The following is a 22,830-nucleotide window of genomic DNA, read 5'->3' on the forward strand; positions in this document are numbered from 1 at the left end:
TATTGACCTCTGCTGAACCCTTGTCGGCTGATGGCTGGGTGTTGCCCAACAGCTCGACGGTCTGTTTTCTCACCCTTTACCTCATGGTGAAGTCATAGGACCACTCTATGTTTTCACGGGTGAATGAAAATAGATGACTTTTGGTCAATAATTGACGAACCCGATAAAAAACAAACCCAGAATCCACAAGTATAGCACCGTAGCATTTGGCGAAAAAACGTCAAAAAACTGAAAACTGGACGTGACAAACTCAAGATTTTGACTACATTTCCTGACCTTTTCGCTTCCATAACCCGGTGAATCACTTCATTGTACTTCGAACGAGCGCCGAGTGCCTAATTCAATGCCGCTCAACGACAAAATCAGTTTTATAGCTCTAAACGCTTTCACATCCATTCCCTGGTGTGATAGTGTATTCTAAAATCCCCAATCGGGCGGATATTCAGTCTACAATCTGGCCAGTGTGAACTCTTCGCTGGATGGAACAGAAGTTTCCTTGATTATGTCTCATCCAATTCTTGATTCCACTTCTTGACTTTTCCACACCAGTTACCAAAGTACTGTCCTTTTGGATTCTGGGCTCGATCTCGAATATCATTCGTCACCTGCTGGCCAAAAGTTACTCATTTCCATCCACTGAGATTAGAGCGCTGGTGAAATACTTTGAATTGCGTTACATTTGAGATATTTAGTGCCTATCAAAACGAACAGGGAAGCAGATTTCCAGTAAAAGGTGCACATCGAAATCATCGTCTTCAGCAAATCAAACCATTAAGCTGTTTGGAACAGCTCTCATGATCTACTTACCGGATTTACTCAGTCCAGTGTTCCTTGGGTGTGGTTCTACTCCCGTGAACCACGTGATCAGACTGTCGGAAAATCGTGTCAGCACTTACAACTCACCTCACACTGGTTTTCTCATGCTGTTTAAGACTGTCCATAAATCAGATAAAATTTTGTTTTGTAGTTAAAAATTAATATTGTTGAACTGCAGGTGAGTTCATTCAACCGGCTTCAGGTAAAACAGCACGATGAGACTTAGAACACAGATATGCTAATTAGGTGTGGGACTTTTTGTTTTAACTGACTGTTAACATGTTCGGAGAATCATCTGACTACTGACGACTATAGCCAGAATGTCTTATTTGCATTAAAAATTAATGAACCTGATAACTAACACGCCATGAGCTTGGATTTTCCTGATGTGTTTTCGATGTGGTTAGACTTAGATCCCAAAACAAACCTGTCGCATGGACGTCTTCATTCTTTTTCGGACATACTAGGCGAGCATAAAAGGGATCGCATATGTGATCCACTGTTTAGAATTTTCAGATATTTTTCCTTCCCGATCTACGGGGTACATTTTACAACAGTGAATGCAGTAAAAGTTGAGTACCACTAGTCCATATAGTTTCCTCCAACAGCAGACTTCTAGGAACGATACAGTGTACTTCGTTTGCCAAATCAGTAAACTTCATCCGCATTGGCATGCGTAATTTTGGCCAGGGAAGATGGTGTACACCTCCAGCACAGAGAATGCCATTTTCTAGCCTGGTTCTAGGGCAGGTCCCACCGGCACCCAAACTGACTAGATGTTGATAGGCCTTAGACGAGTAAACGCGGCAAATCAGATCTTTCATTCGTGTGAGCCTTATCAGACCGTATCAGGTTGCTAGACAAAATAGTCGAAGTATTTGGTACATGGACATAAGCCAAGACAAGAAAGCAACCTAGTAACATGATTATCAGCTTAAAACTCTGCAAAATTCCGTTGGTCCTCATTTTAAACATATGTTCGAAATCTACCGTTGAGCTGCACATGGTGCAAGGTGGGCAAGAAAATATAGACGGGATTTTAGGTACGATCAAACACTCTCCAAAGTGTGCATTAAAAACCCTATCGTTTTTCAACTTCCTTCACATGGATTGATGACTTTGTTGTACTGGAAGAACGTGCTTGTCTAAAGGAAACTGCAAATCTATGTTATTGCCAGGCTTTTCATCTAAGTCATTATTGGTTGTAGTAGATCCACCCAACGAAGCAAAAAGAGAGAGACAACGCAGTGGTCTTTTCCAGTGAAGACTGCGAAAGAGATTCAGTTGAGATGCCCCCCCACTAAAGAATACCTGCATTCGACACCACTAAACTATACAAGTGCTGCATTTCAGAGTGAACACTGTAGTTAAGCCCATTCATGGTATAATTCTCTCACAGTAGGCAATAAACACAGGATGCCACTCGAAACCAAAGCGTCATTGTTCCATGAAACCTAACCATTCGAAAGAATGATTGGTGTTATATTTGACATCAGTATGCTATGCTCCGTGATTCACCGCATCGCCTTTTTTCAAGCTGTTTACCTGACTGTGTCTTTCTCAGTAATCAGAAGAACATTATCTAACTGGTTGGTAGAACACAGACCAAGGGACACCTTCAAGTCGTCTCCTCCTAATGTTTCTGTCAGTTTAACTTGGGATTCCACATAGAAATGCCCCATGTCTTATACCAATAATAGTAATAATAAAAATGATAACAAAGAATCTCGGAATTCAACTACGTCATCCTGTGAAGTAGGCGATGACTGAAAGTAGACGAAATGCTAATTCAGGTTGTTAATTCGTCCCATCCGGGTCGATGATCACTTTTGTCCGTAGCTGAGATATGCCCTTCCGTGGACAAATGGATAGAATATCATCCCTTAATTGCGACAAGTCAAACAGTACTCGGAAGGAGTGGACAACTTGGAAAACGGAAAAAGTCTAGTATATCTCATCATTTTTATGCACTGATGGTAAGAGAGTACAGTTTCTGGACATTTCAGAAGCGCCAAACTTGAAAACATGATTTCAACTCCAGTCAGTCAACCACACTCTTATTTGGGAGAGATTAATTCTTTTTTCTATCTATCGGGTACTTTCTACGGTCATTTCGAATTCCGAACGACCACTGCAATAATGCAACGCGGAGGATTTCGTATTCGTTATTCGGATATAGTTCATAGCTTAGGGGAGCCCCGTGAATATCGTCTGGCGTGTCGCAATCTCAAAGCGAAATTCAGCCATCACAGTTTTCTTTCTTCGGCTTAACCAAAACCGTCCTGTAATCCTAATTTCGTCGTTTTCGATACCAGTCGCATTATCTATTTCATTCCTGTTTGCAGAAATATCGGACTACAATTCGTAATTCAGGTTTAACTTGAGGTCTAATTTTGCCCTGTGTGAACAACTGCATAATCTATTAAGCTGACTCATTTGGATTCAGAATGCAGGAATAATGACAACCGCCTTCGATAAAGTCTCATCCGAAAAAGTATACTTATAAATAGTCTACATGGTTTAGGGAACAGTAAGTGAGATTTTCTTGGTGAGAACCCAAAAACAGCTCACATTCGTATGAACCCTTGGAAAGGATCAGAGCGAGTGGACAAAAGGAAGTGTGTGCACTTCAGAGCAATGACTACAACTTAGGTCTCGGAGGGAAACTCGAAAAAGCATGTATAAGTCATTTCTTAGCTGTAACCAAGGGAATCTGTCCCTTTGACCCTATAAACTCTCTATAAGTGCTGATAAGTCTGATAAGAATACTCGCAACCATTGTGTTCTGATAATATTGCCTTTTACCCTCGGAAAAGGCTACGACTGAGCAAATAATTAAGGTAACAGTTTAATTATAGAGTTGTGCTGATCACCGAAACGCTACAACTCGTTTCAGGCAAGGTGAAGGTTGTATGTGAAAATTATTTACGCGTTTTCTCCTTAGCCTTGTATTTGCCTGTTTTAACTTTTAAAAACTATAAGACTAGGACTGGGACTAAAAAATTATACTATCGGGTAAGAGGCTCAGGTTCATCAGTCGAAGGGACATTTCATCGAATGACGGATTTGTGTAAAAACATTCTTTGAATAACTGTTCCAGAATCGTTAGCTCAGATGACACCCTGTTGCTTGTCGACCTGTCAGGTCATCAGATGGAGACATCACGTGGTCAGATGCCTCATAGCCTTCAGCGACCGCAGACGTATATTGAAGAGCAGTATCGCATAATTCTTACCGAATAGGGAAGACATTCGCTTCTTTTACAGGATCAGTCCCACCCTGTAAGCGAAATAACAAACAGATAAAAAGCGTACATAGTGAATTTTGTGGTTTAAATATGGGACCACAAAAATTTTCCATCATGATCCCATTATTGTGAATCGAATAGAATAAATAATAATAATAATAATAATAATAATAATAAAATAATGAACATAGTAAAACGTGGCACTACCGCAGAGAAGTGCCCTGTTCCAAAACTTCACCTCAGTCACCTATAAAACGACTAGCTACAATTTCCGTACTTGGGTTACATTTTGACTGAAAATTGTCCATTTTCCTTTCCGAACCAAACTCCAAACTCAGTCTTGAAGTCACCAATTTTGCAACTGCCCACACCGAATGAGATCGTATGTCTCACGATTCATCAGTAAGTTTGAATCCAGACTAATTAATTCGAACGAAGAGAAAGAAACCAAATATTTGTGTTCATGCAGAAAATAAGACTGATCAAGATTCGAGGTCAGGCCTTCCCATGAACTGCAAAACAGTTAGTGGACCATCCAGAATTCTCATAAGCCTTAGGTGTGTTAAGTTAAAATAATATACCTCAATGTCTCGAATAGCATTTCAGATGAAATATGATGTGGCCCTTATGAAGAAGCTTCAGTAGAATACAATCATAAGAAGGGATTCGGTCGAGTCACTCGTTAACGCTGATGTAATTTGCAACTGAGTGTATTTCGCCAGTGGCAACAGTTTGGTGTTCAAGTAGGAAATAGGCATCATGAAAACTGGGACCACGCCTAACTTCAGGAAGACGAAATTGGTCGTGGACTATCGAACAGTATTCAGCAACCTCATAAATAGCATGGAAACCAATTTTGTTGAGACGACCACTCGTTTGTAAATTAAATTGGCCTTGAAGGGAGACTCAGCTGAAATCCACCGATATCCCTCTCCTGTAATTGTCTTCAACTGAATGAACTGCACAAAAGCTGTCTCTTTTTTCAGCTGAAACGATATTCAAGATGTTGAATTGTGTTTCAGTACTAATGGAATGCTCATGAAAACCCCAGACAGCTCGCTGCCGGTTTCTCCCTTCTCAGGTCTAATCAGACAGGTTTGGTCCCCGAAATCTCCATTTTCTTTCTTTCCTACTTGAGCATCGGATTGTGGAGTTATACAACCGTTTGCAAATCAATTTGATGTCGCGGGAGACCTGGAACCACATCGTTGCCAACCCCAGACTGCACAATAATTTTGAATACACTAAAATAACATCCCCTTAACATCAAGTCGATTTTTCCAATGAGTGTGTCACTCCACTTACATACACCTTGTTTTCAGGATAAGAAAAAAAGCTGAAGCACTCGGCGAAACAGATAGTGGATGGTCGAAGTGGTTCAGCAACCCTGTATTCAGTGTCGGGTCGAGAACGTTCAAGGCAGCGTAGTCTGTTTCGTCGAGTATATAAAGGGGCCACAGCATTAGGAAACGTCCGAATAACTAAGTAGCCAGCCTGTGGATGCTGTTGGATGTCGTGGATGTATCCAGGATCAACAATTTGTCATTCAACTGAATGTTCTTTCTTCAAGGGGGAGCAGTGGGGATTGTTGGAAAGCCTTGTGCAAGCTGAAGCAGGCACAGGCAGGCGAAGTCGCCTGCGTAAGTGACGGACGGCAATCTACGTGAGGCGCTAGAAACACCAATAAGCCCTCCAAGCCAATTTCAAACACCGTGATGTCGGTCGTGGCCTGGTTTGTCGCACGACTTATGGTGTAACCTGAGCCCTTGGTCGAGCCGACGACGGTCTGGCCTCTAAGTTGGGTCGAGCGCGATTTTTTGCACACGCCCATTTAGGCATTGATATGGGCTGTTGGGCTGATCGTTAGGCTGACAGACAATGGAGCCCTAAATCTATAGGCGGAATATGCAACGATTTCTATCCAACCAGGACACTGGTTACATTAGCCAATCGCAAACCGGCGTATGACGCAGGGTCAATGAAGGCGCGCGTGGAGTGTGTGTATACACGTGTGATGCGCATACCGCCCATGGCTTGTGTTGTGTGTGCCTGTTCGTGTGATGGCACACCACTCAGCCTACGCCGTTGACTAGAGGATAGCTAGCCAGTTAAGACGGTTATTCGCTTTCCGATAACCGAAGGCGAGGGTCTTCCTCGTCACGCGTCTTGCTGAACTATGGATTAAATTGAACGACAGTCATAACTGTACACACAACTGTACACCATGGCATCCACCGTCAGTCATTATGATCGCATGAATCGGGGAGGAACAGAAAATGGAGTTTCTTACAGCTATTCAGCTGCTAATGGACTTGCTACGCTTAACAGGCTCCTTGTGGATGGGAACTACATTGACGGATCTTGGGAACTGTCAGTTTACGTTGAAGATCTTGGTGCGGAGGTAAAAGTTCGGGTTTTGGGTGATTTGACTTTGGGAGGACTGATGCACCGAATTGTTGAGTGTGCGAATCGACAGCAAAGCTGGTCCGATCATGGGGTTTGGTGGGCTGACCGCAATATGTGGCTTTTACACAATAGAACCACCTTGGATCAATACGGAATCCAGTCTGACGCGAAACTGGTGTTCCGCCGGATGCATGGCAATCTCCAAGTGATATTACCTTCGATGGTCTCTGTGGTGCTTCGTGTAAATTATTCCGCTCGTGTGTTTAATGTTGTCCGAGGAATTTGCAAGGAACTGAACATTCGACATCCAGAAGAATTGTCTCTGTCCTTTCCAATCACCAAGGCCCACCTGAAATCCAATTTGCCTCACCCGGATCTTCGGCAGGGAGTCCGGATTTCTCCGGCGCCTACGAGCTTCCAGTCGCGCCCCACGCAAGCTTCCGCCATGCGTTCCAAGTTCTCCACTTCCGGCTCACCCACACCGCTCAGTCCTGGTGTCGACGCATCACCACGTAGCCCATACGGAACACTCCATTCTACCGCAGGGACTATGGCCCGAATGCACTCAGAGAACTCTCTAGATCGTGAGCGATTGGACGTTGCGCAATATGCTGACTGTAACTTTAGGCGACGTGCCAAAACAGTGTTCGGTGAGGATTGGTTACTAAAACCGAAAAATTTGGTTCAGAAAGCCCGGCTAAATAGCGGTTGGCTTGACTCATCCCGATCCCTTCTGGAACATGGAATCGAGCCTCCACCGACCGGATATGAAGAAGCTGGTACTGCTTTACCGACATTGTACCTGTGCTTCAAGTTCTTTGCATTTTATGATATCAATATGAAGTACGATGCCGTGAGAATACATCAGTTGTACGAACAAGCACGTTGGTCTATATTGTCAGGTCTGATTGACTGTACAGAGGATGAAATGATCGTTTTCGCAGCCTATCAGCTGCAAGCTGAGTTGCAGTCCACAGCAGTCAGACAAATGATGTATCCGGGGTCTCTCACAGAACCCTCGAGCCCAAACTATTATCCCACCTTTGGACCAGGTAGCAGCACATTGGGTACGCATTATGCGCATAGACTGCGAAGCAGCCCAGAACTCTCGAAACGACAACCAACTGCTCTTGGATCACCCTATTACGGGGTTAGTGAACAGGGAGGCAGTTCATCGCTTATGCGTCTCTCCGGAAACGCATCTCCGTTTCCAAGTGCAAGTGTAGTCGATGGCGCTTCCCAACAGCAGCTTCAGGGCGGAGTAGATGAGGTAGATGCCTTGCTGGCAGAACTAGAACAATCATGTGGGGTAGCCGAGGAACCGGGTTCAGCGTCTAGAGCTCTACAGAATTCCCCAGACACTTACGGTGGGACGCTGCGCTCTAATCTTCGTAGTTGTGATGTCACAGATACGGCTGAGATCCCTTCGTTGCAAGATAGTCTGCGAGTATTCAAGGAACGTACTCTTTTGTTGCGGCGTTACAAGGTTTATTGGGTTGTTATTCGGGAGGCTCGACTCCATTTGTACAAAAGTCAACGTGATTGTGAGCATCCTCTGTACAGCTATTCGCTGCGTGATTGTACCATCACCCCTGATGTGAGCACAGCAACTCACAAGTATATCCTTAAACTCTCTGTCCTCCCTGAATCCACAGAAAGTGGTGGTCGCGATGAGCTCTGGCTGCGCTTTGAAGCAGCTGAGCAATATGCCCGATGGTTAGCGGCCTGCCGTCTGGGCTCAAAAGGTAAAACCTTGGCCAGTCGAGTCGCTTACGATCGAGAGGTCGATACAATATTGGAAATTCTCCGACTCCAAGTGCCTGGACCTACTCCCGCCATCTCTGCGGATGAATCAGTAAAGTACCTGGGCGACCTGAGTGATTTTTGCGCAGATCGGATCATCCGGAAGGCCAAGTCAAAAGACTATCTACGGCACCGAATAACTGAGGCTCATGTGAGTATTCGTGATTTATCTCTGCTTGAAACAAAGTACAAGTTCATTCAAGCGTGGCAACGCCTCACTGGCTTTGGTCGAAGCTACTTCACTGTAGAGTTCGACCGTGGGACTAACCTCGGGTTGAATACGAACAACGGTGGGTTTTTCAGTGCTCCTATGGATGATGTTGTTGCCATATGTCAAGGTCGGTTCGAGATCATATCTCCACATACTGGCGATGTGCTTCGGGCCTGGAACTTTACAGACCTCCGTGCGTGGAATGTGAACTGGGAAGCCGGAAAAGTGGTTCTGGACTTTCGAACCGGCTCTCTAACTTTTCGACCGCTTTGTACAAACTGCAAGACCATTGTTGAGTTTATCGGCGGCTATGTTTTCTTAAGTCAGCGAACTCCAGAAAAAAGTCAGGATTGCAACGAACGCTTATTTCATCGTCTAACTGGGGCCTCTGAGTGAGAGCTTCCATTTTCCTGTATCCATCTCTGTACGAACAAATGCTGGATTACAAAGTTATTTACTGTTCCTGCAATTGCGTAAGCCTTATGCTGCCAAGTTTTCATCCAACAGACCACACATCCACATTCTGCAGCATCCTGGAATGGGTGTCTACAGACCCAGGTGAGTGAGATCGAGCATTCTTTTCCATCAAACTCTAGTGACTTTTTTGCGATCCACAGCCCCAGATTATTCCTCCAGCTATCCATGAGATAGCGTTGTCTTTCACCCTGTGGCGATGCATTACAGAGATGTGTTAACAGATGAAATGTTGTTTTTCATTTGATCAAATGCTTGTATACGTGTGATTATGTGGCCCGCTCCCTTGCTTTCTTCCTCGCCAGTACGCGACTAGATCAACTACAAATCACCGCTGTTGTTGCCACGTACAGTTACCTTCCGACCAGTTGTTTGCATGCGCAGTTTCCATTATTCTACTCGATTTGTTATTTTATTTTGCTTTCTGTAAACTCTACTAATGGTGTGACTGTAAGCCTAAGATGACCATAGAACAGTGATCTGTTTGTGATATACGGTCATTTGTGTTTCCCGTTACCTGGCAGGCTGATTCAGTGATAACCAAATGACGATCTGATGAGTGGGGCAGGCACGTTTACCCGATATTCCACGGGCGCGCTCTTGTGAAGCCCGGTGACGCCAGTGTCCGGTGAGGTAATGTGTCACTGATAGTTCCTTATACAGACGAAGCCTGAGTCTGGCGTGGCCTAAAAAGAGTCGTTTTGTGAAATCAAGAGGAACAATGTTCAGTTGGGAAGGTTTTCGTAGGGGGTGGTTCTGACAATGGGTTGCGGATTATCTAGGCAACCGAATTCATGGAACCGCTACTCATACTGTACCGTTATAATCCAAGCCTTGGCCAATGGACATTGGGCTGGGGTCATTAAACACTACTGATCAACGAGCCGGCTTGGGCCTAAGTTGGTCACCATGGTATAACTGTTCACTTGTGAGATCCATTCAACGTCCGCCACGCTTTATTCGACTTCGGAACTGGAGTGGTCTGAGAATAGCATCAATGAACACTTTGGCCCTATTCACTAGATGTTGGGTCTCATGATAGTTGAGCATATGTTGAAAAAGTTAGGACGTTGGAAATGCTGGGCGTGGCACAGTCATTGGGTTAACTCAGGAATACCCATGCCGGTTGCTTGAACTATTCGACACCGGGCAGGGCATGAAGCCTGACTTTTTCAATCGTAGCTATGGCCTCAAATAACACATAACGGATGCAACTCCTTCACAGTTGACTAGTTTCGTGCCCCTGAACTTGGCTAACAAGCCTGTATGAGAATCGGACTGTGATAACCCGATTCAGTTGTTTGTGGAACGAAATTTTTCAAATATATTCCCTTGGCCTTTTTAGTCGACACTACTGAACATGACAGATGGTGTGCCAGGTGTTTGAAGGTGGTGAAGAATGGGAACGAGGTGCGACACTGCCTGGTGTAAAACGACAGACGGCCAGGACGGGGTACGAAGGCATATCCTGACTGACAGAAACCCATGTTTTCATGGAGTGAATTAATGGAGATTAACAGTGTCTGACCAGGTTTTACGTTGTTTGCATATTGCCCGTGGTTATGGAATTGACAGGAACATTTTCGAACCGCATTCGTGTACGTTGAGCCTGATGTGCATTTGTATAATCTACATCATGCTCATGGAAGAAGTACTTTCCATAATAAAAATGACCATAGTTAAGTTCATCAATAAAGTGCACTCAGGTAGCTCAACGTGTTCGTGTTCATCCGGGGACGGTGCAGTTGGTTGGTTGTTCCCTTCCCTCTTAAAAAGCTGTATGCATCTGATTCCATCAATAAGGACCTAGCAAGATATTTACAATATCTACCTTGCGGTTATTCGCATGTGGGCATTCTGGGAGTACCGGCTAGCGGTTTCTTATCCGCAGCTGTTTAACATTTACGTTCTAAGTACGACTAAATTAAGAACACTGAACTCCGCCGTTCCATCTACCGATCCCCTTATAGCCTAACAGAAATGCGACCCAAACCAACTGTTAACCATCTTGATGTTCACCCCCATTACACCTCGGCTGCAAGCCGTTATGTACTTGAAGAGGATTTGCAGCTACGTAAATGAAATGCACGCTTCCTGCCTTTCCCGTTGTCGACTGCTCCAGGCAAGTAAATAAACGGCTCCAGCTTGTTTCTATTAACTTTGTGGTTGTGTGGATGTGTTGTGTGTGCCATAAGCCGCATTTACCGGCTCATTCGGTGACCCTCTTTAGGACTCTGGTTGCACGTAATCTTGTGGTCAGGATTTTTTGACCTCACGGAGTGACTTGTGACCTTGGACGTTGATATGTTCAAAAAAACTTAGATGCAGAATCCACAAAACGGGCAAGTAGTTGTCGGGGGGCGGGTTTTCAGAGCCTATAATAATAGGTTCAAATGATGGTTGGAGATTATCGTAAACGAGGCTATCACTTGGGTCTCCTGTTAAAGCCAAACTGGTGTGCAAATGAGTGCAGTTCGCGGATTTTGTACAACTTGGGTTGAAGTTGAAAACTCGAGGACCGCGCCTACCTGATGAGTTCCAAGAAGGGCGGAACAACTGGTGGACTGTCGAAGAGACAGCTCAGTGGTTAGAGCGCGAATTTACCGACCGGAAGGTCCGTAGTTCGAACCCGACCTCTGCCTCTCGACTTCCCCTGTGTAGGCTTGGGCAACCTGGCAGTATCCCAGTCTTCGTACTTCCTTTGGGTAGCATGGCAGCTAGGCACCGAAAGGGCTTTGCGACTGAACGATCATTATCTTATCCTTCGAAGAGTTCTCGGCAACCTTGTGAGTAGTTTCCTTTATACAAATATACTGTGGTATCCCGAACATCACACCAACTGAACATGAGGTCCTTTGTGCAGCGCATTCAGTTGAAGAATATCAGAAAAAGGATCCCGTTGATTCTCCGGTCAAAATAAATTGGTATGCGGATGAGTATATAAATCAAATTTCTTGCAATGTGGATTCAATGCTGACGGACACTTGGGGACTGCGCCCACCTAATGAGCTTGAAAAAAGTCGAAACGGGTCGTGGGCTGTCGAAGAGTTTTCAGCAACTTCGTTTAAGTTGAAAGCACTTTCTAGGGAACATTCCATAATTCGAATACCCTAATCCCAATTATTCACGGTTAGTTCGATAACCGAGGGACGGGCAAGACGAGTTATTTGATACATTCACCATACTGTCAACCTTTTTAAGAATTCACCGGTCCCACATCCGTAGTAAGCACAAATCATGTGGAAGGCTTTAGAGCCTACCAATGGCTCCATGACGCTAGAAAGTGCGATCACTTGGACAAACTTACGCCCAGAATGTGCTGTGATTTCCGGTCGGTGCTCCTTCCCATAATTGGTTAATATTTTGGTATCATGTACTGTGAAGATATCGCGCATAGTTTCCGATTGAGCTTACTTACCTATCAGGGTTTCGTCAATACGTTTACTGGGTGATTGACTCCGAATCTTCCTACTTCATGACCTGGTTCCATTTAGAACTTTCGGAGTTGTTTCAACGCTAAAGCTTCTTACGCGTCCCAGTATCGTTAGTAAGATATCTGGAAACCGGCTTTAGTGCACGCAACTCCAGGAGTTGCATTATGTATAGTTCTCGAGACCCTGTGATACTTAGGGTTGTATGAACTTGGAAATCTTCGTGTACACTTATTACTGTGGAGATTTCGTCCTGTAAGTGAAGAAGCACAGTGCTTCTCGGCTTTTCAGCATAGATTGGCTTCACTTACAGGACGAAATTTCCACAAAAATCCCAAATCTCCTCACACTACCAACAACACTTATTACTTTTTAGAGTGACTGCCTCAAGGGACCTACCTCTTTGTAGGAAGCCTGCCGTCTGAATGCGCATCAGGACACCAACCAAAAGTGGTTTATTCTGAGCGGTTCTCTCTCCAGGGGGAGACGACCTTGTCTTGAGGTCTTCGTCGATACTTGGTAACATGAAAATGACTTGTTAGTTGTTACAGATGGAGTATCGCTCCTGATTGAGCGCGAGAACAAGACTGGATAGCGCTTGACTTGTCTAAGAATGAGATAAAAATAAATCGCTCAACTGTAACATCCTTCCGGTGCCTAGCTCCCATGCCACCCGAATGAGGCACGGGGGCTTGGATACTACCAAGTTGCCCAAGCCTAGACAGAGGAGGTCGAGAGGCAGAGGTCGGGTTCGAACCACGGACCCTCCGGTCAGTAAATTCGCGCTCCAACCACTTGGGCTATCTCGCCCCCTTGTTTAAGAATAGACGTACAGAAGCTGAAAGTGAAGGCGAAAGCATGGTTAATAGGAAACGACAATGTGAACACAAAGGATAGTCATTACATTCACCTGGGACGTTGGATTGTGTGTAGAGAGGGGTAATACGGACGCGGGGACTGAATGAATGATTGTAAAAACCCACTAACGGATAATGAGTGTGGTCAGGCTTCTCGGTTTCTTAAAATATAGGGTGGCGTAAGCTGCTGGAGCCTGGCTAAATCATATGTATTTGGAGATGCAGGTACATCACCCGGGCACGGGGATGAGACTGAAGTCTAATCGGTATTATCATTATGGTTATTGAGCGGAGGCGCATGCAAGTCGGCCATTGCCTTCACTGGATGAGGTACGCGTGAACTCGTTGACGTGTGGCCGATCACCACAAGCAGCGAGATGAAGGACGGATACAGTGCATTCTTTTCCTCCGGGAAAAATAACATGGGCTTAATATGGATCGCAACTTATAAGTTCGACTTCCTCAACGACTGGTTCATACTTTGAGGCACGGTCAAATGTTTTCAGTAAAGCAGATCCTGGAGTAGTTAGCCTAATTGGTATAGACAAACCGCAGGATGATCGACTTTCAAACCGAAGCATTCGTTCATATGAAGTGGCATTCGTGGAGACACAGAGAAGGGACCGTATAGAGTGGAGGAAATCTGATAGAATCGACAACCAGTGACAGATTTGAAGGCCTTTTGTCTTGAGTTTGAGCTGGATTGCGTTCCAGGGTGCCCCGTTGAGGCGTTCGAATGGCCCGCTCCCCTGGGGATTCTAAGCAGTTGTTCGTCTGGTGTAGACCCCTCTGTCATGTAGGAATGCGGACAGTTCGTCAGATATGAATGAGGTGCCACGATCCGAATGTAAATATACAGGCATACCAAACGAAGAGAATAATTCACGTAGACATTTAATAACGATGGGTGCACGTGTATCCGCGCAGGGAAAGGCAAATGAGAAACGGATAAACTCGTCGGCGATAGTAGAGAGAGGTGCAGAAACTTGATTAAAGCATGCATGCTTCATGATTTCATCTGTACTTGAAAGATTAATATTTTCAAAATGTATTACCCAATGTGGTTGTTTGCTGATTTGAAGCACGCGTCTGATGATATCGAATGTTGAGATAGTGTAATACTGAGGCTAGTTCATTGTTCTATTTGATCGCCACCTCTGAGCTCCTCTCAACGTGTACATTTTTTGTAGGTAGAATCAGCGATGTCCAAAGTCATAATTATAGTGTCATCTTTTGTAATTATCATTCACTGATCAACTGTCCCCGTCACGAGCGATACGATAGCTCATGTGAGGCAATTAAAGAAACGCCCTCGAATCCGTATGTTTCACTTGAGATGATATTCTCGACCACAAGGTTAATGGAAACTCGGATACGGGACTGTGCCTAACTAATGAACCCAAGAAGGGTGAGACAGGTCGTGTGCTATCAAGGAATTTTCAGCAACTTTACGAGTAATGTGTTCTGCCCTTGAATGGTTATTATCATCGATAGGTGCCGAAGTTAGATATGCCTACATGTAAGCATTTTGTATATTGATAGGCAATTCTCTTGCTCAGAAATTCCGGCGGGCGATTCTCTGGTAAATTTACTTGGATGATCACTTTCTCTTCTCTTTCCCTCTGACCAATTTCTCTCCCATTACCAAAGTTACGGGCTTACCATAATGCAGCTGAAAGTTTCTGAAGGTTACAAATAACCAGACATTGGGGCTTCTAATACAAATGTCTGAATTCGAAGTGAGAATGGGTTCAGATTGCTTGGTGGAAGGCAAAGGTGATATTCTAGCACAACAACAAACCACATTATTCCCGTCCGAGTTGCTTTGTTGTCTGTCTCTGACTGTCCTGCACTCCCATGCAGGCACAAATGGACTCAAATACGTGTGAGGTATAGTAACAAGTCCATATAACTGAAGACCCTTCACAACTATAAGTGAACTGAAGAGAAACTATGACTGTGGCGGAATTAGAATGGAAGACGTTTGCAAAATTTCACTGAAGGTATGCAAAAGTGCGTCATACTTTGGAACATACTGGTTTCTGCATTCAGTTTAGCGCCTCCTCACGGGCGTTTCGTGACCTTTCATCATACAATTTAATGCTTCCGGAATTTCAAATCGATCCCATTTCCAATAAGTAGCTGTCTCGAAGGATCTCTGGGAAATCTGAATGTTCCAAGTTGAAGGATAGCAGGACAAACCGATATACCCAGTAGCATTTTGCATGTTGTATATTCAAAACTCTAAATATGCTATGGAAAACATACTAGGCCGTGAGCTGTATAATTCCAAAGGTTGCCAGTAAACGTCAGTACCCTGTACAATGCAACTTGGATTTCCAGCTGGAGATTAGCAGAATCCATAATAAAATGTTGACAATCTTTCTTATCGCGTTTCCAAACTGTGTTTCCTTCCAGCCTCAGCTTCATCTATAAACTATCAATGTGATCCAAGCTGACTGCATACCTGGCCTCACATTACGACGGTTCCGCATTTCGATGCAGATTAACTGGGATTGCAATCAAAGTAGCTTTCCGATTCAACGTGCCCGAGACGACTCGGTAGTCAAGGTGCTTAGCTACTGACCAAAAGGCCCTGTTGGTTGTTGATCAGGTGGCTTGGCAATTGGCTTACGGCGACAGATCGGCTCGGCGAACAGATCAACAGCCACCTGATCAACAACCAATAAACTCGCCCGAGTTATCAATATTTCAGCACGTTACCAAAAGGCCCTGTATTTTCGATTGGACCTGTTTAAGCTAGGGTCAACTGGTAAGTTTTTTGTTTTGTCTCGGCTATCTTTTCACAGATTTTGACTGATTTATTACAATATTGTCATCTAATTCAATACTTTAGTGGCTTGCTTTTCTCACATAGTATGTCCATTTTCGAGTCCGTACCGAAGCAGACAGCAGCAATCCTCCCAGGAGACAACCTTTCAGAAACAGGCTGTTTTCTGGGTAGTCGACACCTTTTTCGGGTTCACGTGACCTCAACTAGTAAAATCATGTCTGGGTACCATTTATAAGATATCCCGGTGGAAAGCAATAGTTGCCTCGATACGATTTATAAGATGACACGAGATCGAAATAACGGTGTTTCCATTTAAAATTAGGTTGCGCGCAACTGTACGCATTCGACGCGCGCAATTCCGAGTCTCAATCTCCTAAAACGCTTTACCGCTCTGTCCGGAAGTTTAGTTGGAAAGTTCATCAAAAAGTCCCATGAAATTTACCTAACATTGAAGGGAATTAGCCTTTGCACTTTTTTGGTCGTTAATTACTGCCACAAAACTAAGGCTTGTGTGACTAAATGTCATTAATTTTTAGTTGCAACCCGTCATTTATATGCCTGCCAGTCTTTTTTACCTGACGTGAGTGTGAAAATCTTCCTTCCGAGAATAGTGCTGAGTGAGGAAACGGTGCTAGTTACGCCGGCTAGGGTACACGGCCATGATTTCGCATTTTATTTGTCACCTTTCTTCTCAGTCACAAACTCATCCAACCATACATGGGAGCCTTGAAAAGATCGAAGAAACATAGCACTTATTGCCTACAATTTGCACAATTTGTAGACCAAGCATCGCAACAAAACCTAAGCGCTAGTTTTGCGAATTCTGAAACGACGCTCGCATGGCCTCAATCCGTTCTGTCATACTTCGTCGGTGATGCCTTTAATTTAGGACCAGTAGCAACTTGGACAAACTGACTTGGTTTCTTCCAGATCGGCACTCAGCTATATGAATGAAACAGACAACAGAAACTCGGATGTCCCACCATGCGCGCGCAGTATACCCTATCCTCTCTACCAAATATGAGTATGTTCACCCTTCTAAACTTCTGGAACGCCTCACATGATGTTTGAAAGCCGTCGGCGTGCAATTTCTGTGCCTAACGTCTAAATGAGCGGAGCTACTGTTCCTCTTCAAGCAAAACAATGAGCCATCAAATGACTTATGTATGCCTGAACAATCCTCATACTTGTCGTGCCCTTGCCCAGACGGGGAATGAATTACTGATCGCGCCAGACTTACGGAAAATTAATACCCCCAGTTTATTTGTTATCGCATTTGCTCCCAGTTCTTTTGTAGCTTCATTGGATTTTTGTGCACAGTGAATTTTCGAACAACCCAAACCAGTGTTCAGGAGTTGAGTATGCTAGAAATCACTTATACCATGCTCCTGGTAATCTTAGAACAAACAATATATGCGAAATGAACGAATTCGAATCGAACGAGGGCAATTCACTTATTGGTTTACTGAGAGAGGCACTATGTGCGACTGATTTTTTCGCGGTCAACACTACGTTCTCGTAGGTTGCCCGCCATGGGTTGTCTCCCATGAAAAACCAGACCAACGTCCATCGCTGCTGATTCTGTGCCACTGTCTGACTCGCTAACCCTGTCGCCCGTTGCCGCCCCAAGACGGGCCTAACACTGTAGATACTGATCTAGGCTGCCTATTGCACTTGCACCGCTTATTTGTCCCGGGGCTTAGTGTTGGCAGACTGACCAGTGTGGTTTCTTGCCATGAGCTTTGTGTGTGCAGCTCTGGATACACGGATACCCGAACCTCTGGACATGCCGACTCGAAAATGCGCGCGTAGGCCTGCACGCACCGAGGCTGTAAAACCCTTAATTTGATATAGAGGTACTATTATTTTGGTTTCGCGTCATTTCAAGAACCGTGTGGAGACAAATTCCTCTTCTTTTCTACCGAGATATTTTATAGCTGGTGTCGAGTTTCTTTTACGTGAAGAAGGCACTGTGTTTTATCCTCCCAGAGAAGACCACGTTTGGCCATGATGAGACAACACGCGGCAGTTAGCAGTAATAAGATCGAGCACCTGTTCATTGGGTGGCCATTATACATTTCCCGTCAGCATCTAAAGCGATTTCATGCTGCCCATTTGGAACAAAAAACATTACGGGACACTCATACTGTGCAGAATAAGCAGCAGGACGATTGATGCTCCAAGCGAAATCAGAAGTCATTCGAGGAACTTTTTTGAAGTGGATTGGTTACTCAGTCATTCCTTTATGTAAATAGACAGCGTGCTACGAAATGACATTCGTGTGATCGAGGAGTAGACCAGTTTGGTTAGCTATACGTTAGTTAACATTGGTCAGTAACATTTCGACTGGCGTTTCAATGTACTTCCTGGCAGACCAACCACCATAAGTTAAGCAACCGAATGTCCTCGTCAGTCAGTGAAACTAACGGAGTCTCTCATGAGGACACCTGATTACTCGGTAACTCGGGCTATATGTTCATATGGTCTCCAAACTTCAAACTGGTACCCCGAAACGATTGTTCGCACACCCCTTCTCCCCAGAAATGGCGTCGCCTTGTCAGTAATCGGCCGGACAAAGTTCGGTCTGGTTCGAGGCACAGCGGAAGCACTGCGTGAGGGAGTAGTGTCACTGTCTATTTTTTACGGTGGCCTAGTTACGCACCAACACTTGTGCTCGATCAATAATGCTTTGGTAGGTGTGCTGGCAAAGTCATATTGATTCCAAACATATGTTGCTGCCATTTTGTCCGGTGACGCATCTGTCACACAATGGTTTACTTGCAGGAAATTCGTGCATATTATGCCTTCTTTTCTTACGTCAGAGTTACAGATTATCAGTGCTTAATTTGCACGACTGTTATGTGGGGGGTTTGTGGGTTCAGTGCGTGGTGTATGTACAAAATGAAAAGCCATCTTGCGCGCAGAGTTACGCGACTGGTCGAGGGGGAATTTGCAATAATCCCATTTTACGGTGACTTCGAAAAAATACTCACCAGTTTGACCTGTGTTGGAGAACTAAGGACGACCGGTTTCTAGCACGATGTGGTCTCCCACAGGTGCTGCGACCAGACAGAAATAACCGTGACAACGCTTTACAGAGAGGCAACAAATCGGATAGGAATTTCTCTAACTAGCACCGACTTGCATAAAGTATTTACGAATTCATCTCGAGGGATCAACAGATAGAGAAGTGTCTTTTATGGTTACTGAAATAGCGCGTGGATCGTCCGTCAATTTTGAGGTAATACTTTCATGCTCGAATCTACGCTTTCCTCTACCAGGCAGTTAAATGGCATACTTCTGAGTATCAACATGACGGAAATAGATGATCCGATGTCTTGAAAAGTTGACTACTGACTTGTGCGGATTCGGTCCAACGAGGGTTTTACGGTTAAACTCCGCTACAGGAATGGCTGACAGGACCTGTAAAAAGCGTCCGTTGTAGATAGCTTGAAGTAGTGATGGTCACCGGTCCACAGAATGAGATGTATCTCACCCCCTATCACTTGCAAGTATCCAGTTTGCAACACTTCAGTCGTATGATAGGGCGAACTGTTAGAGCGAGTTAGACATCGTATCACAGGAAAGACACTGGAAACTCCGTTCCAAGTAGGAAGTGTTGCAATGGAAAAAGCGACCCCTCATGTTGACCACAAATCTCCCCAGCATATCCAAACTTCATTACCAACGTCTTTCGCTACCGATTTCAATAAACCCTCGAACACTGAGGTGGTGGTAGGCTACTTCGGCTTTTTCGTCCTAATCGGTTCACTATGTCTTTTTATGTCGTGCATTGGGGCTATCTCACAGTGCGATACAATTTGACAAGATATTAGATGATTGATACGAAAATCCGAAAACTGAGGACCGAATGTGATGAGCAGTGTGGTAGTCCGGACCAAGCTGCACGGTCGCCATCGATGATGTATTAAGATCTATTGGTTCCTGGCGCCATGGCGAAGGACAGCGTAACCTGAGGGCAAAAGTTGGAATCCCAATGTTGTTTTCGAGCTTTCCGAAGTACAACTGATCTTCAAGTCATCCCATATTACACGAATGGCTTGGTTCTTTTATGTGTATTGCTTTTAAATGCTAGGTTACTTCGTGAAATTTGAGAACCATTACATTATTGGTGTGAGTGCGCCATCGCTTCATGCACACACTCGTGAAAAGGTTCCGAGATTCAAAGCGACGTTTTATTGTCCCAGATGTTTAAAAACGCAACTTTTGTTAAAACTTAATTAGATGGATAGACGTAGTAAGCTGATCATAAGGTTACTGAAAATTCTTCGACAGCCCAAGACCGGTTTCGCCCTTCTCGGGGCCCAACAGGCTGACGCAGTTTACGAGTTTCCGTCGACCTAATGTTCTACCCGAACCCTAATTGCACGAATTTAGCGAAGTACATTCATTTGCAAACAAATTTGGTTTTGGAACCCAACTGAGTCGCTCGTTTGTGATGTTTCTGATGGATTGACATGGTATGGATGGAGGCTACACCCTCTCAAAACACGTAGTGACAACCTGTTTCGTTTGCCCTGTCAGTAACTTGGCCTTGTGGGAGACTAAATGATGGTCACAAACGCACAACTCATTAAGAAGGCCTGCGTGCGAATGGATGACCACCCAACTCACAACCTACCTGATCACCCACCAGACTGCCAGGTTGTATGGATCAAACACAGTCATTTAGTCAGTTTTCAGCCAATGTGAGTAATGTGTACCAAGCCTTGCTTCACTTTTGTCATTGGTCAACTTTTGTTGGACAGATACTAAGTTTCGTGGAAGTGAGAACGGCTGGCCTCAGTTCGAGAATGCAGTGACAATAGGACATAGATAGACACCGTTGGGTAGAATGTTCATCGATTGACCTTCACTTAGCTTACCGGATAAATTGACGTCTTTGTACTACCGGGTTCACACGAATAAGCAGCTAACTTATCCACCTGGTCCGGAAGGGATTTTATATCCAGTACTCAAGTTATTCACTTAGGACTCCCAGTCCTACTGTTCAATAGTGATGCTAATTAAATCCGTGCCAAAACAATCCAAGTGTGGCGTTACTTCAGCACATAACCGGTATAGTAAGGGGTTTGAGGAATGAAGTACTGTCTTGTCGTCGAATCCTAGAGGGGAGGAATGGATACATCAGTAGTACTGATAATTTTACACGAACAAAAAGTGTATGTGATTTACAGTGATCTACTGTCTTTCGCAGATAAAGTGTCATAAATTGGAGCTTGTAAGCCTTGTGTGACCGACCGATGCATTTTCAGTTCTATTCATTTCTACACTGTCAGAAGATTTTTAACGCGGCAGGAAATTAACCTAGACTAGAAGGAGGCTTGCTGATTCCTGTTGGATGTCTATTATTCAGAGTTTTAACACAATTCTGCGCAATAGGGGCGGCTGCAGTACATTCCTGCCGCAACGGGCTTTCCTCTAGTCCGGAGGAATTTATTCTATGGATTTTGCTGTCGTTTAAAGCATGTCTAACTTCGGCAAACTGTCTCTTGGAGAGCGCGTCTGTGTAAACTATATCGACAGTCCGACGTTAGTCATCATCGCTTCAGTCTCGCTTTTGTCTTGTTCAGTTTATGGAGGTAGAAACGGTAGGGTACGGCGTCGCAGCTCCTTCAAAATGTCAGTGCTTTGACTGTCTACCATATTGTATCGCGTGAGATGTGCATTTGATTCACTGATGTTTCTACAGTGAGTTACTTTGGACCACTGCACATAGACAAAGTTACATGTGCGCTTCTCAGACGGTCACCTATCGTTAGCTCAGCAGTCGCTGTCATCAGATCCGTCCTATTGATCAAAGTGACCAATTTGCACGAAGGTACCTGCGCACAAGCACGCGTCGTGTCTGTCAGTGTAGTGTGAAGAGTATGAACTGGCCTACGGCTACGTTACTCAACGATCAATCAGCTCATCGCTTGTCACTGCTGTCTCCTTTGGGCTAGTCTCCCTCAGATGTGCTTAATCAACTGTTTTCGACCTAAACCATTATCTTGAAACAGACGTCTGACATCCCTTAGAGACAGGTCGTGAGTAAAACAATCAAAACACTCATTTGTAAGCTGTACTTTCCCGGTACGTACCGTGCATCGTATTTTTTTAAAACCAAGCATTGTTGACTAAGTTGAATTGGAACGAATGCAACACAGTTGACTGATTTCTTGCCGTTTATACACACGAATTTCCCGTCTCTGTGGCCTTTCGAATGTCTGTTTTAGTCTCCATGCAATTTCCCTAATGAAGAAATTTCTTGTGGCTGATTCCTGACAACCTCAAACGTTTGGGATGTGGAGTGGCCTGATAACTGGAGAGTTCGTCCTGTAAACGGAACCGAACTGTGTTGATAGGTCTAGAAACCCTGTACAGCTGTTCCATCCTTATTGGGAATCATCAGCAGTGCGCATCTCACGAAACTCCAGGGGGGCTTTGAATCTGCGACTTCAAGTCTAGTAGTTGGGACACTTAATCGTTCAGCCACGAGTGGCTGATCAGCAGTGTGAGCTATTCGCACTTAGACAGGATTAGCCCCACTCATTCTTCAATTAAGGGATCGACATTACTTGGTCACATGTTGATCGACTCCACGAGTGACAACAAGCCAGCCAAAAAACTATCACAATCTGGAAAAAATATTTTTCATAACGCACGAGGCTCTGTACGGCGAGTACTGAACTCATAAAACAAGGTAGATTGGGGAACAAATTTAAGGGGAAAATAAATCAGGGTGAAATTTCCTCTAACTGACGCGTGCACAATCGTTCCATTTGCTA

General features: G+C 44.5%; 2 protein-coding genes across 2 annotated transcripts in view; one reads left to right on the plus strand and one right to left on the minus strand.

Annotated features, from left to right (window-relative positions):
- T265_01392 (hypothetical protein) overlaps positions 1-22,830 on the minus strand; it is a gene marked incomplete at both ends in the record, with an annotated part of 60,492 nt that overhangs the window by 3,328 nt on the left and 34,334 nt on the right. The window contains one exon of the mRNA XM_009165418.1: positions 6,840-7,133. Coding sequence (XP_009163682.1) covers positions 6,840-7,133 — 294 coding nt within the window. The remainder of the gene's footprint in view (positions 1-6,839; positions 7,134-22,830) is intronic.
- T265_01393 (hypothetical protein) lies at positions 6,288-8,879 on the plus strand (the record flags this gene model as incomplete). The annotated part of the gene is made up of 1 exon (XM_009165419.1): positions 6,288-8,879. The coding sequence occupies one exon, from the start codon at positions 6,288-6,290 to the stop codon at positions 8,877-8,879; it is 2,592 nt and encodes an 863-aa protein (XP_009163683.1).

The sequence above is a fragment of the Opisthorchis viverrini genome (assembly GCF_000715545.1).
Source record: "Opisthorchis viverrini unplaced genomic scaffold opera_v5_15, whole genome shotgun sequence".
NCBI lineage: Eukaryota > Metazoa > Platyhelminthes > Trematoda > Opisthorchiida > Opisthorchiidae > Opisthorchis > Opisthorchis viverrini.